The sequence below is a fragment of the Ostrea edulis genome, chromosome 7, assembly GCF_947568905.1.
Source record: "Ostrea edulis chromosome 7, xbOstEdul1.1, whole genome shotgun sequence".
NCBI classification, from domain to species: domain Eukaryota; kingdom Metazoa; phylum Mollusca; class Bivalvia; order Ostreida; family Ostreidae; genus Ostrea; species Ostrea edulis.
In genome coordinates this window covers 6,184,118-6,202,826 of record NC_079170.1, presented here as the reverse complement: position 1 = coordinate 6,202,826, position 18,709 = coordinate 6,184,118, and the positions used below count along the sequence as shown (strand labels likewise).

The 18,709-nt window shown below is 36.3% G+C and overlaps 1 protein-coding gene across 1 annotated transcript in view; it reads right to left on the bottom strand.

Moving 5' to 3' along the window:
• LOC125655812 (pleckstrin homology domain-containing family G member 7-like) overlaps window positions 1-18,709 on the bottom strand; it is a 53,653-nt gene that overhangs the window by 25,366 nt on the left and 9,578 nt on the right. The window contains exon 2 of the mRNA XM_048886323.2: window positions 3,539-3,655. Within this exon, the coding sequence (XP_048742280.2) occupies window positions 3,539-3,655 (117 nt within the window). The remainder of the gene's footprint in view (window positions 1-3,538; window positions 3,656-18,709) is intronic.

Genomic DNA, 18,709 nt, shown 5'->3' with positions numbered 1-18,709 from the left:
TGACTGTATCGACACATATAGGTCAGGATCACACTCCGTTTCTAAATTATATTTTTTTCATTAAATAATTGTCTGTGACGTGTAAGAATGATGGCTGAAGGCAAGACGCAATTATAAGATTTAATAGGGTGCTACGTTTCCCTGACCTACAAATGTGGGATAATATGTCGATACACCGTCCTAGGTTAAGGCGGGCATATTGATCTATTGTACTTTTACACCCCATGACCGGAATTCTCGGTAACTTCTCCGTCCACCACGAGGGTCCGGTGGGGATGTCAGAGAACATATAAAACGAGTCAGAATCGCGGTTATGACGTGTTGATTAGAAAACCATTCTGTACCGGAGCAGATTATTATTTGATTAGAGCATTATATCTTCAGTGCATCGACCTCGTTTTTGGTAAGAAAAGTATCCCTTTTTTGTTGTTGAGGAGTTTATACGATCAGTATCATGAAATAATTATAGGATCAATGAACTAAAAAGGAAATGGTGTCCAGTTTTTGTATTACATAAGAAAGAGTGCATTAACAAACAGCAGTGTTTGTGGCTTAGAGTTCATTGTGGTATCCCTATAGGTCATCTCAATATGTAAAAAAAATTATATATTGGTAAAGAGAATCCTTAACAGAGATATACAATATTGATAAAGTAGATATATCATAATAGTACATATTAATGTGGAAAAAAAACTTAACATTACCAGTTCTGTTTCTATGTGTTAAAAATATGAGAACATTTGTTTTATATATGTTACAAATCTAATGTCACGTGTTCCTAATGTGTTACAAATCTAATGTCACGTGTGCCTAATGTGTTACAAATCTAATGTCACGTGTGCCTAATGTGTTACAAATCTATTGTCACGTGTTCCTTATGTGATACAAATCTAATATTGTGTGCTCCTTATGCGTGACGAATCTAGAACACGTGTTTGGAAATTTCAAAGCATTGCATTTAGATCGTTTCCTACACATGTATTACAGGCGGTGGGTCAGTAACAGTTGTACATCAGATATCACCACTCTGTTCATTTTAGCATTATGGAACACAATTTGATTGTGAAACACTATCTTCCGGTGGCAGCAAAGATACTTTTCAAGGTCAAGGTCACAGATTCAAAAGCTTTGGTACCAAAACAACGATAGCATCACAAGGAATACAGAATGTGAACTACAAGAGCCCTAAAAATCATCATTCAAAAGTTATGAGTAAGGTTAAAGTTTTGATTAAAGTTTCAAAATCTGGGTCAAACTCCAAGGTTAAGGTCACAAGGTAAAATATCATACATGTATCAAATGAAAGGTCTAGTCATAAGTAATCCATATACAAAATATGAAAACCATAAGTTAGATAATCCAGGAGATATTACCTTGGTTAATATTTCTTTAAAGTAGGCCAAACTCGAAGGTCAATGCTATAAGGTCACAAATTTTGTTACCAAAAGAAATGTCTTGCCACTACAAATGCACATATGGAATGTGAGAGCCCGGTCACTCACATTTCAAAAGTTATGAACAGTGTTAAAGTTTAGGACAGACTGACAGAACAAAATTGATATCCCCCCCCCCATCTTTTATCCTCTACACGAGAGAAGGAAAACCGTACCTGTGAGATCTGAATACATCATCTGTATAAAGAGTAGAACATTATATATTTACTGCTTTTTTATCTATCTATTGTCTCCTGATTTTGGTTGTCATGGAAACAAACATCGCAGTGTTAACGTATTTCGCTTTAAACAAAAATGGAAGATGTGCAGAAAAATCAAAAGCTCTACACGACAAAGCCATGTCAATTTTCCCGTTTTTCAGCCCACGTTTTTTTTCTCTCTCTCTCTTTGTCTTAGTTTCCACAGTTTTATAAACACAACCTGCTCGATATTTAGCACAACGCCAAACACAAACGTGTTTTTAAACATCATACTTTAAGAATTGTTATCAAATTGATTAGGAAATATACTTTCCCGTTTCTGTGGGGTTTTTTTTTTTGGTATGAGAGAAAAAAAAATCAGTTTGTAAACTTATTTCTGAAGCAAAGTATTGTACGAATTCAAATCAAGGCAGTTAAGACGATCATCATCGCGTATCGAGAATCGATGGCAGATTTCCATATATATTGCCTTCGGATATACTAGTATTACTGTATGAGTCAAACATATACAATAGAATAAACGAATAAGCTGTAGAGAGTGAGGAAAATTTGGACTATAATTTGGCTGGGCTGTCCATTCAGACAGAATAAACTCCATATCTAATATATATACAATATGTACAATGTTAATCAAAATGCAATGTGATTTGTAATATGCTATGTACATTTGATGTATCTCCAGGAGCTATATTTACTCATTCCAAATTCATCCCCATGCTACATCCATTTAATACTGGTGTGCTGGCCTAGGACCCCCCCCCCCCCCCCCCCCCGGTAGATTCCTTCACGGTGTACGCTTATTAATTAGTGATTCATTGTATAATTGTTTTTAATCTGGCACGGAAATAAAACATGTTATCATTTTTAAAATCTATCATTTAATTCAGTCCAAAATATATTGCCTTTTGCATGATTCGGCAAGAAAAATATCAAGAATGCAAGCTCTCAATTAAATATAAATGTAAATTAATGTGTACATTTCATTTATTAATATTTTCTTATTTCTATGTCACTTTCATGTGGCATATATAAGTTAGAAAGTATGACGTCATCGGTTTCCTTAAAAACTGAGCGCTCTCTGGAGCTGATTTCTCTAACGTGTCAGATATATTTTCCATCCATGTAAGTTTAGTTCAATGTTTGACCAGACGGTACAGGGGAGCGCATTGTTGCAGGCGGTTAAAGAAAACGATTTGATGGACAATATCCAAAAAATAGTTTGACATATCTCATATTTATCACAAACTTTTAACATAATTAAAATCCTCAGTCGCCTATATGTAGCCAACTATCGAATGTCACATCTACTATCAAAATATACTATTCTTATACAATTCATAGATTTTACCATCCCTTTAACCTTACGGGTGAAATAAATACAATATATTCTTATACTTGCAATTTTACCGGTGTCGTGTTGAGATTGGGCACAGTCTATTGTATTTTGTAGCTCAATAACAGAAATGAACAAAGAATAGACAGAAAGCACAAAAGTTTGTTAAAGGTCGGTACAAGTAATCTATCAAAAATTGTGTCAAAAAGACATTGAAATTAACAGAAGAAATCGATTACTTCGTAATCCTTTTGAAAAAGATGCATTTCTTTCCAATCTCTGCAGTTTTGAATTATTCATTTTTTAAAAGAATAAATAAATTCAATGAATAAACTGTGCTGGAATTCGTAACTACGTCTGTTTTTTGATGCAATCAAAGCATTATTATTAATGACTACATGACGTTGTAAAGGAGATTAAAAATTTACATCTATCCCGAGGAGACTGCGCAGGCACAAGCCTGAATGGAGAAACACTTACTGGAACCCTAAACAAACGACTAAATTGTGAGAATCTGAACTGCTATCTACAAGACTGAGAAAGATCCCTACCTGCGTATCATAGATGGCTGGTCTTCTCTCGCGTCGTAGATGTGTGGGAGATGGAGACTCGGTATCGCTGTCAGAGGAAGCCGATGTCAGGCTGGATGAACTGAGGCGATGTTCAAGCTGAAATGGCGAGTATATTTATTCCTTACGGAGTATATATCAACACATCGGTAGCGGGATAAACAGTTCGGCAGAGTAGGTCAATATAGTATATATATATTCCTCCAGAAGAGGGAAAGCTACTGTAAAGCTGAATGATGATTGTATAATTGGAAAGTTTATTATTGCATTAAAGGCCTGGCCCACGTTATACAAAAGAACTTACGACTAAGATAAAAATCTTCTTTTGCAAATGATTTTATTCTTTAATTTGATTTAAATGTGCATAAGAAGACCTTAGTTTTGTAATTTCATATGAATATAATCTCATAAATTAATTAATTTGATGAGTTTTATTTAACATTTTTAGTCTTAATCGTAAGTTGTTTTGTAAAGTATTACATGGGTGATGATGTTTTAAACGGTGCATTGCCTAGAACATTCCTGACCGTAATGGTATCTTTTTTTCAGACGCTCAATGATATACAGTGGAGCAAACTTAATGATTTACCTCAACACTTCCCTGTTTTCATGTTTAATCAAAACATCTTAAACCTTAAATGTAACGCATATTATATAAACCAATCCATACTATTCTTATGACGCTGCTTTTGACAGTATTTGAGAATGAAGCCGGGTATTTTACATGCTCAACGTTGTCAGAAAGATCATGTTGTGAGTCTTGAGACTGTGTAAATACCGGAACCTGTAACGATCGGCGTCTCGACTCCGATATGTCAGGATTTAAGTAACAGACAAGTCATTCCCACATCTGTGATAATGCGTGCATTTGTTACAAGGAAATCGACACTTTCTCGCTGTTAATCCATTTTCACGTGTTCCTAGTCCCGGGTTTAAATTGTGTGTTTATTGGCGGTAAATGAAAATCGAAGTCGGGAAATTTTAGCTGCAATAATGTAGCCCTCTCATATTTTTTTTTTTTTTTTTTTTTTTTAGGGAGAGGGCTACAACTCCTTAGGATCTCCGTAATGGTGCAAATGCGGGAGTGATTCACTCCCGCAACATTTGCGCTCATTCTAAACATTTCCTGAATTCTATACGTAAATAAAATGATAGTCTATGTTTCTTGGTCAATATATAAATTTACAACCTGCAACTTAAGATTTGTGAGGCTCTATTCTACCGTTTTCAACAATTTCGATAAATTCCAATTTCTCGATTCATATTTGTGCGCCATGTTTGATGTACTGAAGTATAAACTTCCGATTGTCAAGTCATTTGCATATGCCATATAAGGTAGTATTTACATCAATGGACAAGTATGGAGGCGAAAGCTATTTCGTCGGTATTGAAAAGGTTTGAATTTAATATCAAGTTCAAAACCGAACAGCAGAGTGTAAATTCTTTCTGCAACAATATGATTTTCCTTTCTTTGTCGAAGTGGCTCGAGTAACTACATTTTCGCGCTGATTGTCAATGTTTAGGTTTTTCATTAGATCCACCTACGAGATCTCGCGATAACAAGCATGGCGGAACAGACGAAGAATTTTGCATGCTGTACATTGTATTTAATGAAAAACACCTTTATTAGACATGCCCGAGCACAAAGTTGGTACTCCTTTTGGTGTAAACAACATTTGGGACTAGTACACAGAGTTTATTATCGGTTATTCATAAAATTATTTTGCACCATTACGGAGATCCTATGGAATTGTAGCCCTATCCCGAAAACGTCAGAATTAAAAAAAAATTGGATAGGGCTACATTATTGCAGCTAGGAAATTTGGACAAAATCGTAAACATGCATTGCTGTTCTTTCATTTTTCATTCAATTACGTCATTATATTGATATCAACAAGAACAATCGTTTTTACTATGTCAAAAAGTTTCTACTCGTTTTTCGGACCCCAATTTAAGATTCGTTCCCCAGAATGAAAATGAAAACGACGACACATTAGCGCACATCTACAGGCCACTATCAGTCATATTCCGAAAGATGAAATGACTACCGCTTAAAATGTAAGGGAAGTTTGAGGAAGATAGTGTGACAGACACACGGACGATCCGTGATAACAACACTGTGCCCGACCTTTCGTTCAAAAATGCAAGTATTATCAGCAATGCTCTTAAACACCATTTGTATTTGTCCCAGAAGAGTGCACGTTTCAAAACTACATGTCATTCAGAAAGATAAATTTTTCACTTGGGAATAAAATAAAACAGTTACATGTATCTGCTGACTCAACAAAGCTTGCGAGTTAGTCATCGATTTTCCTCAAATCGGGTTCGTTATCGTGTTTTTATTTCACAAACCTCAAAAATCTTGTCGAGTGTTTTCTTCTTGTTAATTTAATGAAAAGGTGAAAGAGAATTTGAAAGAAACTCATGGGCATATACCAGTCACATATTATGTAACCTTTCTTCTACAATGAGACATACATGTAGTATCAAATGTATTTTTAAAAAGGATCTGTCTGGTATTAGAAATCCCTCAAAAATGTAAAAATTAAGTTTTTTTTGTTTTCGTTTTTTTTTGGGGGGGGGGTGGGGGGTGGGTGGTGGTTCAGTTACATTTTCTATCAAGCTTCAATAGTTTTGATATTTACCGATGCCCACCCAGACTCGTTATTAATATTTCTCAATGTTTATGGAATTCTTATAAAAACGACGTTCAAATTTGTTTTCGGCAATCGCACACAATTTTATACCCACTGCTAAAAGCATTAAAATACCATGCTTAGTTTTGAGTAAACTTTATTGAATTCTGCTAAACCATAATTTATACATAATTTGTTTCAACGTTTCAAAGGTGTAAACACCGTTAAAGGAAATGTTTGAACACCTATGTGAGAAAATTTGTAAACGCCTTCGCAACAAAGTGAAAAGATGTTTGTAGGTTACGAACGACAACTCGGGTTAGCGATTAACAATACTCCTTGTATCTTCTTTTAATCTCTCAAATTCTAAATGATGATTGTTTTCATATTCTAAGTGCATAAAGGTCAAGTTGAATACCTACAGCTCAATAACAAGCACCTGTGATCCTAGTTAGTAAACAAATAAATTCAGTATGACAAATTGCAATCACGGAAGGAGGTCCTATACTACCAAAGTAGAACCTTAAACAGCGTGCATCGCAAGCTTATACATCTGACATAGTGAAACGGAATAAGTATGAGATTTACAGCGATATCAGCTATCGAATTAACGATATCTGATCCGGTGTCAGAGGGCCTAGCGATATTAATAACGAATCCATGATATCTGATCCGGTGTCAGAGGGCCTAGCGGTATTAATAACGAATCCATGATATCAGATCCGGTGTCAGAGGGCCTAGCGATATCAATAACGAATCCATGATATCTGATGCGGTGTCGGCGATATCAATAGCGAATCCATGATATCTGATGCGGTATCAGTGGGTCTATTCACTGCCGGTGACCAGAATCAGAAAGAAAAACATATTTTCTGGATGTGATAAATAAAATATCAGTAATGGGGAGATAAAAGGATTTTATCTGGAGATGAGGGGAGGATTCGTATTGTTGCACAAACTTCACAATATTCTTTGCATTTCCAAAACGCACTTCACACATATTCTGGTGGGGAAATAGGGTTAGAGACAGGTCTGAGGATGAAAACAAGGACGTCTCGTCGTCAACAGTCCAATGGCGCTCTCGTCTACAGACAAATGTAGAAAAATGAATACAGATTGTAAACAAGTGTCTTGTCAATTAGGGCATGCTCTTCTACGTTCATTGTTCTGTGTGTGTGTTGGGAGGGGGGGGGGGGTATTTTATACTATAACATACGTGCATATTGTTTATGTTCGTCGCTCATTTTTTATATATTGGATTATTTTCCTTCTATATGTTTAATGGAAACGATTCCAAAGAATGCCGTTCGTAGATGCCTATTGTAATGTGCAGTTAAATGCCTCCCATGGAAGTATGAGGATAATATCTGAATACCAGCAGGTAGATGGGGCTTATCATGGGAATATACCATTACATGGACTTCTAGGTAGTACCACAATCATCAAGTACATTTAGTGCTGCCATTTCATGATTGCCTAATTGTACCAAAGAGGATCTAAAGCAACACAAACATGAAATGATCCGTGAAGTTTTAGCCCAAACAGTTATTATCGATGGAAAGAAGAAATATAATTCAACTATAGGACCATTAAGGAAACATGGCCGTATTCATGGTTTGAAAATTTATCAAACAAAAGCAGTTATTTTGTATTCAGACAATATGCAACTTTTCTGGAGCTCCACACAAATGTCGATTGGAATATTTTCAAAAGATGTTTTGCGAACTCTTTACATTAAAGTCGTATTGTCCTATGTTCGTCTGTTTAATTTTCTGTACAGAATTAACATGATGCAGCGGAATTAGTTTTTATAGTTATCACATGTAACTTTCCCTTAGTTACATTCTTGAAAACTTTTGCAAGTAAATGAAAACTGTGATCATGAGATTATTTAAAAAAAAGTAAATATAGTGGGAATCCATAAATGCATTGCCGCTCGTGGTGGGAACTCGTGCGCATACTTATCATACTCGTTGTAAATAGTAAAGCATGGAATCCGGTATGTAGAATAATTCTAATGATTTTGATGATTGTAATCCTGAAGAAATATAGAGAAATCTACACAAGTAGTAGCATGATAAAAAAAAAATCACAGCCGATATCAGAATAGCCTACCGGCTTTGTCTCTGAATATCTCAAATTCAAAGATTGGTCAAGCGGCTCCATCAATCTTTGGAAGGAAACTGAATCTTGGTTATTGACATTATTTGTCTGTGCCCTGTGAATGATCTGACTGAGTAGAGATTCTGTTTCTATTACCTGTAGACGGAAACAAGGACAGTACCCATGCAAAAAATTCATTTTTCAATATTGTCAGGCCCTAGAACAAGACAATTATAAAATGTCAGATTACAAGGTTTGCTAAAACACTTTCGAATTAGTCATTGGTCAAAATGACAGCGTAATCTATTGCGCGTGCTAAAGTACTTTTACAATGGATTGTCTTCAGTTCATTTAGTCCAAAGTCATCAAGCTTTGTCCTGCGTCCGTTTGTCCAGACATTTACATACGTAGGTGCATTGTACATGTATGTTTGCCTATCTGGCATAAACGTCTTACATTGCCATCTTACTATCAAGAACCATTGCTGGAACAAATGTCACTATACTTGGCAAAAATATATGTGGGTAAAGGCGATTCAAATATTATATTCAAGCGTCGTGCCCTATTACAAAGAAATATGTTACAGAAATTATAGCAGGGTATGAGATTCAGGTATTAGAAGTTCTTGAACACGCTTAACCAGAAATGATGAATCTTGTTTGAAAACTTTTTTATAGATAACGAAGACCGTATTAAGCATGTTCAAACTATGACCGGGGCTAGTGTTGGACACCACTAGGGTTTGTTAACGTTTACATACAATGTAAAAATATACTAGTATAGGATTTCAAACCTCCTCTAAATAATTACAAGGGTACAATATGTAAAACATTGAAACTTCCCCAAGGAGTGTAGAAATAATATCGTACACATGATGATCTTCAAGAACAATGTGGGGGTCACGATAAGGTTTTAAGTTTTAGATAGGGACACTTTACGTAAATGTCTTATCAGGGACCATAAGCACGGCATATCAAAATAAAATGCAAAAAAGTCTGAAGAAATGTAAACTCATATTTGTTCAACCATGGATCATGTTATCTGCATAGATCCAACAGGGCCGTAAATTAACCTTCAATTTGGAGGAGGCAGGAAATTAGGCGGGGGTCTGGGGGTCGCCCAGGCCCCCAGACGCTGAGCACATATTGTGCACACTGAACACGTTTCGTGCAAAATCCTTGATTCTAGGGCCTTCTAAGATGTTACTTGACTAACTCATTCTAAAAGAAAGATTTGGAATGCTTTTTAAGAGAGGTATCATGTTCTTAGTTATTGGAAACAACATAAATTCTAATGAACTTTAAATTTTAATTTTTTTTTGGCTCAAAAGTTGGAGGAGGCAGCTGCCTCCTCCGCCTCCACGTAATTTACGGCCCTGTCCAATGAAAATTATTTAATTGTTTTCGTAAGAACCACAAGTACATGCATAAACATACCAACAGAAAGATATGTCCAGTCGATTAAAAGGGGCTAATCTTTTTTAACCTTTTCGGAATTGTGCTACCGGATCTCAAACATCCTTCTTTCGGATTGACATTACTTTCATCCTGAGTATTTCTAGGATATCGCGTTGTCCTCCTACCACAAATATCCTCTCTCATCCCCAGTTCAATGACCCTCAATCTGTAGCATTGTATATAATTTAACGTCCCTCTCAAAATTTATCACTAATATGGCGCTATTTCCGATGAAGGGCTGTTAAATTTAGGCCTATAAGGGAGGGATCTTTATCGTGCCACACCTGCTGTGACACGGGACCTCAGTTTTTGCGGCCTCATCCGAAGGACCCCCCCCCCCCTTTAATCGCCTCTTACGACAAGCAAGGAGTACCGAGGACCTATTCTAACCCCGATCCCCTCAAGAATACTCTGTACCAAATATCATACATCTGTTGATACTGGACAGTGTCACTAATAGAGATACAGTGAACATCTATGTAATCTGCACACAGAACATGGCAATAGAAAAAAACAACTTTGTCCTAAATTCATACAGGGAGTTAAGGACACGTTCTAGTTCGAATTCCCCTCCTTCCAGCAGACCGATCAATAGTTAATTTTCCTGAAGATGTTCTCTGTTTACTGTCATAAATCTCATCACCGTTCTCGCGTTGTGAGCATCTGCAACACGTTTTAATATAGTTTGTCCGGAATTTGTCTCAGTGCCCGTGCTTTTAACGTAATTACATTAAATAAAGTATCTCTAGAATGAATGTTAACTCTATTTAGCCTATACATTACCGAGAATTGCTTTTAAATTCATTAAGGGAAGGTGCAATAGAAATAGCTGATTGTGTAATGATAAAAAACAATTCTGACGTCCATAATGTCGGTTACGTAATTGAGATACTATATTCACTTCCTTAATAATTTCCTGACCAAATGCATCCTTGTTAATAGCATAAATTTCTATATATAGTGTGCATAAACATCGATGTAACCCATTCATATTTGTTTTTAAAGACATAATTATCAACATGCACTGAAAATATGTTCATAATGGAAGACCATGGTTGGAAGTAGTAGCTCACGTTTGTAATGAAAAACTTCTAATGTCATAAAATGCGACGTAGATTAATGTGACTTTAAAATACAAGAATTTGCCATGCAAAAAAAAATATTGGCATATCTATTTTAACTATTGTGCGCATGAAACAATCATTTGTCAGGTTCTTTTTAATTAATATCATCGAAAAGTTACGATGAATCAAAATTTTAAAGACCTACAGTGCTAAATGCCAGAGATCGAGTGACTGATTTATTTATAGTTAGTTCGAAACTTTCGCAGAAAAGGGTGCATATTGAATGACAGCGAACAATATGACACCTTCATGCAGCAAGTGATGACATTCGTCAGACGACCATTAAACCAATTACAAAATCAAGTCTTTTGAAAGGTGGATTCAACCTCTGTATCAAATGGACAATTGCTGAGGTTTACTGCATAGAGGAAACCAACACACCGCTGATAGTTGCTCATCTTAATTCAAGACAGATAACAACGTATAAGTCACACGACCAGCCTAACGACAATAAATCCGTTTACACGATACCCCTTTATCGGTTCTGACATTTATGTAATTGATTCTGTTTCCGCCACACCATGCCTTGTCAATTGGTAACGAGAATGCGTTTTTCTGCTTTTTTTATTTCAGGATTAAATGGCTGTATACAGTGACTGGTTTATTTTTATATCCATATCCGTAATGGTAAAGGGTCGATACTCGAGGTCTATAAAATGGTTAGTAATAACGAGAGCAGCGAGCGGTCCAAGGGGCCTGCACCGAAGCGAGTTCTGACGGTAGCACTAGTACCAATCTCTCACCAGAGGGCGTTACGCTAAGCTCCACAACACCTCTGTTTACAAGAATTTTGTAAAACAGAGCGTCTTTGAAAATAAAATAAATCTGCATCATTTTCATAAATAAAACATAAATTTATAAGTTAAAAACACATTGGTAGTTATAGAAACGCTGTATTACGTTAGTGTAACCTCCATATTCATGGAACTATTTTGTCTTGTCAAATGTATTAATTTCATTTTCACTTCGTAACTATGGACTCTACATAAAAGTACATTAGAAAAACTAGCGAGATTATAATGATGAAAATCTGACATTACACAAAGAACAGAAACGTGTCTTTCTGTTGGAGTCAAAGACGCTATTTTGTCCGTGCGAGATCATGTGGTTAGCCGAACTATTTATCAGACGATAACAGAGGTGAAAGTGAAGCTTGCGAAGCGCGCCCTCTGGTGAGAGAATGCACTAGTGCAAGAAAAAACTTCGTGTTTGTTCCAAGTGGCGACTAAATCGGATTCAGTATAAACCATATCAAAATATATGACACAAGGTTTGTCTCGTTTTTTACTGTAGACTGTCGTGCAGTTTTATTCCAAACTACAGCAAATGTTTCCAAACTTTAAATTCTGAAACATTCAAATGTTGATGTATGAGATAAAGCAATGTTCAAGTGTGTATTTATCTAGCTGCGCTGCCCAAACAGTAGCACTGTCAAAACATTACCCACGGGGCAATTCAAAAGGAAAATAGAGATCTGAACAAACAATTCCCAGGAAAATAAACATTGGTTTATTCCTATGTTGTTTTTGTTGTTGTTTTACGTCATTCCGGTAAAGACGTTACCACCTTAACGTGAAAGACACAGCATTGTGAGCGATGCGTTACGCTTACGACAGTAGTTGTTAAGGGTCTTTATCTTGGTTAGGAGATTGCCGACTTTCAGGCGCGAATGAATGTATCGCGTTTTCATAATTATCTGAAGGAATCGCGATAAAACCGATGTGAAAGTATTATGAATGTTATAAAATACAAAGTTATAATTCCAATATTATTCAATTCATTACAATTTTTTTTTATTGGATAAAAATTAAGCTGAGCAAGAATTTGCACATCGATAAATCCGAAAATGCGACGCATTCATTCCTGATTATAATAATTAAACATTTTTTTGGAAGGATTTATCGATGTGTAAACTTCGGAAACTAACAAAAGTGCTTCATATTTTTATTCATTTTGTGAGTAAAATGTCCAGAGTTTACATACCGCTAAATTCTTCGACCGAAGTGTTTTAAAAGTTGTGTTACTGAGCATTCAGCCACTTTGAAACAAAAGTAAGCGTGACAAAGGTAATGACTCGTCTATTAACCGTGTAAATAACAACTAATGGCTTCCATTGACTGAGTATGGAATATACGAGGTCTTCACGTGATCGATGTAAACCAATCATAATATTACAAATTTGCAGGAGGTTAAATATTGTATAATGCATCGTTGGTATTGTATGTTCAGATTGTATTGTATGTGAATTCCAAAATATATACAATATAAATGGGAAATTATAGACTGATATAAATGCAAAGTTATATGTACAAAAATGAACAAACTGAAATAGAAAATTTACAAATTAAATGGACAATTACTTTATAAATACGGAAAATTGTAGAATACAAGTAGAATTTCTACAATGCAAATGAACAATTATACAATACAAAGAAAGATTATATACAATACAAATTGTGAAATACACAATACAAGTGGACAGTTATTGAATACAAATGGAAAAAATCGAATATTGCACCGGTTCACACGCCATAATGGGTGGAAAAAAAATGATATGAATTAGTCCGCATCCCTTCTTCTGATGGCTAGTATACCCATCGCTGGCACCAAACACCGTAATGTATTGAATTCTGATCCTTTAAATAACGCGAGTATTGCCGTTACTGAGTGGCTAAAACTTGTCCTTTGAACGAGGCCGCAAAAACCGAGACCCGTGTCACAGCAGGTGTGGCACGATAAAGGTCCTTCCCTGTTCGAAGGCCAAAAGCGCCGAACATAGGCTTAAATAGTACAGTCCTTCACCGGCAATGGTGACGTCTCCATATGAGTGGAAGATTCTCAAGTGGGGTACATACAGCTAACCAACCTTATCGCTCAAGGTCGCGGCATATGACGTCACACATTACATGGTGCGGAAGCGTACATGTCAAATATCGAGAGTAATATCATGCTTATCGCTGAATTCCGTCGCTTTCAAACTCCATCACTACGCAAAATATTTCTTTTAAAACATATTCTAATTTAATTTGGCACGAATAGAATTGCTTTGCACAAAAATTAAAATACACATGTACTACAAAAATGTACTTTGCGTTAAACAAGCTGTACCTACATGTATATAGCACTCATGATGATATTCAAATACGTAAGTGCATGCACAGGGGCTAAGCCCGTTTTGGGCCCGAACTCTGTGATGCCATAAATATAGAAAGGGGTCTAACTCTGACACAGATAAAAAACTAACCACCCGCTTCAAATGCCTAAAAAATCTTAAACTAGGTAAGCTATGCGTAATTTGTCGTTTTCCGTGCATAGATTAATGTTTTAACTACTTGCATGCCAAATTTCAAGTCACTGGTTCTTAAAATAACAAAGATATACGTCATCGTTCTCTCGATTTCACTTGTATATTTTTACTAGGACATTTACCGGTCCAGGTCACGGCTTACCTAGTTTAAGATTTTTTAGGCATTTGAAGCGAGTGGTTAGTTTTTTTTTATCTGTGTCAGAGTTAGACCCCTTTCTATATTTATGGTATCACAGAGTTCGGGCCGAAAACGGGCTTAGCCCCTGTGAGTACATGTAAGAAGGATATATCAGTATTTATTGTCAATGTACAATATCCAGGGGTATGTGATTTTGTAAAAGTTTTCTAACGGTAGCCTATCACACCATTTCCATTGCCGTTGTTAAACTATGAATTTGATTGTGACGTCTCCAGTGCCGATCCATTTCTGCCCAAACACCCTTATAGGCAGTAAAAGTGCTCCATTCAGACAGCCTTATAGGCAGTAAAAGTGCTCCATTCAGACAGCCTTATAGGCAATAAAAGTGCTCCATTCAGACAGCCTTATAGGCAGTAAAAGTGCTCCATTCAGACAGCCTTATAGGCAGTAAAAGTGCTCCATTCAGACAGCCTTATAGGCAGTAAAAGTGCTCCATTCAGACAGCCTTATAGGCAGTAAAAGTGCTCCATTCAGACAGCTATACAGGCAGTAAAAGTGCTCCATTCAGATCACGTGATTCGGCGGATTGACCGTTACATTTTCAAACGACCGATTCCATTTACTTGAGGATAGCGAACATGCGATACCGCAAGCTTACTTTTAGTGGCCTATTAACTAGGGCGACAATATCGTCTGATAGGATATCCTTAGGAAAAAAGGTGGGTTTTCTTTAGAAAAACATATAACAGTGAACAAAGATTGATAGTAGAATAGAAGACAGTTATTAGAGATCAGGTTTATTACATGTATTACGACTGTCTTATCAGTGAATCTTGCGCATGATAAAACCCATTTTGATATTTCCCCCTATTGTCAGGTGGTAATATCCGCACGAGTTGCATTGGAAATATAACTCTATCTTCCGCTTCCCATAAAACTTTGGCAGATTTATCCGCTAAATCCCTGGCTCACAGAGGCAACACTAAGTGGATATTCTGAATTTAACTTTATATCAAGCGGAGCTCGGACAGGCCAAAGAAGACAAAATCGACAAAAGGAGAGAGATAATCTCAACATAATGCAATCTTGCACTCAATCCACATTAAACTTGGTTACGAAAATGGCCGAGTGTGTTCCGACAGATACTGGGACAAATAGTCATTTGACACGTACTGTAATTAAAAACTTTCCACAGTTGTTTATAACTTTAAACGAAGGTGAAAATATTACCCTGCAGTATCTAAGTGATTATACATGTAGATCCTCACACAACAGACACGGGTCCATAGTAGCCACTAATCACACAAACGGCCGATAACATCACCTGTGTTCACATCATTAAAGTTTTCTTTTGAGTTGAACCTTGGAGCCAATCAAAATTTGGTCACAGTGGCGTAATATGTCAAGATTTGTGGGGAGTGGATTGGATCGAAAATCCTTGGCCTGCGAGGTAGAACTCTACCAGGATTTAGTTTTTATTTTCGCATCGCATCCGGGAGCGAGTTAGTCTCCTTCAATCAGACGCTTGACTCTCCGCAAATCTCCGACGAGCAGAGAAGACAACCAAGCGTTTGGTTGAACGCGACTAAGAGCGAGTTCGCCTAACTTTGTCCAATGAGATGACTTGCATTTGGTATTGTGGTTGGTAAATGTATAGCAGTCGCACTAGTGATATACTGTATAAGTACCAGTAGAGAAACCGTCCTCTGTTTTGATACCCAAACTCTGTCAACTCGCGGTATACATATAACTACCGGCATTTCATTTTTTGAAAAGTTAAATTTGCTGTTTTTAACTACACATACATGTATGTTATCTTTATGAAACTTAAACATTTGACTCTCTCTATTTCGCCAGTGCCTAATATCAACAAACAGGTAAAATTTGCTTATTAATGAATGTATAAATACATGTATTCAGTAGAGAATTCAATAATCCTACATTTGGAGAAATATTTCGTGATAATATCTGGTGAGAGAGGGCTTTGAAACAATGCCAACATGTCCCCATGTTTTCTAAAAGAAAACAAAAACAACCAGATGTAATCAAATTGATCAGACCATTCTCACACGACGCCATGCTTGTCCAATATGTTCTTGAAAGAAAATTCCAACCAAATAAGAGATTTAGTTGATATTATTCTCTGGAGGACGAACTGATTTTACTATTAGACAGAACACGAACACGGAACGACATACTCTAAGATCATTATCAATATTCTTAGTGGATTTGGGGGGGGGGGGGGTTCTTAGTTTCCATTTATTCTTTGTATAGCTGTTCATTGAGGGCATATTATCAGTACGTGAATCATGATATATATTTTGTATAATACCGGTAGATACCTGGTGGATGTGTAAGGTTGATATGATACCACTGTGCTACATGCACGTGTTAATTGAATTATATGTATATATGAATTTGATATTCAACGATATTACACGTATACCAGGTACAGCCTAACCGAACACGAGGCGGGTGTCACTTTCAATCTATCCTGTAAAAAAAAAAGCTGATGTCTATTTCATTGAATAATAAACAGGAGGATATGGCGTCGTAATTACGTACAGAATCAATAGTACAGTGCAACGCACAGTGAGTGAGTAGATAGTTGTGGCAAGTCGTTACCTAATTTGGTTTTCTAAGTTAAAACAGTAAACAGTGGCGATATATTTGAGTGTGGTCTATTTCGTATGGATATTGTGTTAATGTCAGTCCGAACATGAAATGCTTTGTATGATACTTTTCTTGACAAGAGAACATGCGTACTACTTGTACATACCAATCAACTTGTTAGAACTGCGCATGGGGCTCCGAAACTTACTAGTAATTCACGTAGATAGCTTGTACCTATAATATCTAACATGTCACCTTGAACTAAGCAAACTTGTTATGTCTTACTCGGGTTATTTCGGACGAAACCTGTTATTTATGCGATCCAATGTAAACTATCGAATGCGCGTATTAACACATCATCGCCTCCTTGTGGAATAATTTGGCGCACCTGTTGGAAAATTAAGTACTGTTACTTCAATCAGTTCATATGTCTTCCATTCAATATATCAGAGTTCTAACCTAAAGCATAGAAAATGCTAGGGATGTGCTAAGGTTATGTTGCATAAATACCGTATCATATCTTTGTCGAGCTATAGAGTGGAAAGGGTTTGGGAATGGTTGGTGAGATATGCGGAAAATTGTAGGTTGCATCTTTAGAAACATAAATTTCATAGCCATTAACGTACTGATTAACAGATAAACTAGGTTCAATGAAGCTTAAAACATGCCTGATGCATCACTCCTTAAGAAACATCATCAGTGACACTGTTCAGATTTATCAATTGCTTGAATGCCATCACAACACAAGAGTTTATTGTGTTTATATATTATGTATGTCTTTCAGATATATGTTAAGAGAATCAAAACATGAGCGACTTTGTTTTAATATTGATTAAAATTAGTCAATATTTACATTGTCTGAATTATGCAGTAACACGTGACACGATTTTCTTGATCCAATATCAGCTCCTGAAGAGTTAACAAAATAAGAAAACCCATAATGATGTATGATTCCGACAATTTCATAATACTTTACAAACCAGTGAATGCGGAAAAGGCCGAATATACAGTTAATGATATATATATCGTATAAAGTGGTGAGGGGGCTCGGAATTGACACACGATCTTGTAAAATTCAGCGCCCTCGTTGGTCAAAATCCAAATTGACTGACTTTTTAATCTAAGATGGCTAAAGTTTGGTCAATTGTTCTCACAAAATGAAATGAATTCAGTTCTTTTTTGTCAGAGATTGGAACACAGTATGGATAAATACTTCGCTTCGTGCCTCATTACAATCACAAAATGAGAATTACATCCATTCCTCCCCGGGGACTGGGTTCATATTGTCCAGTCTCTACTTTCAGACTGTGTGCCTCCTGAAATGTGTTATCGATTTAAGTCATACGGATCAAATGCAAAATTAGTTTTTAAAGGTAGTATACGTTGAATGTTTCCCCGCGGTGTATTAAACCACTCACTGAAATAGAGGGATGGTGGTACTTTTTCAATCTGATTAAAATACAGATCTCTCAAATAGCGCGGAGCTCTCAGCGCTGTGCGTTATTTGGGAGATCTGTATTTTAATCAGGTCGGTACTTTTTAACTTATGAATTGATTTTGGTGGTGATGATTTCTAATGTCGTTTTCAAATAATTCTGTTGATATGAGTTAAGTTATAAGTCAGTGGCAGATTACTACGACCAATGTTGCTTAGGATGCAGAGGTTTGCCGTATAGCTCCCTGTGTAAAACAAAGTTCGTCGATTAGATTTTCTAGTTGAGGACAATATACACACACATTGCTGATTATATAGATAGGAATGGGTCATTTTTTA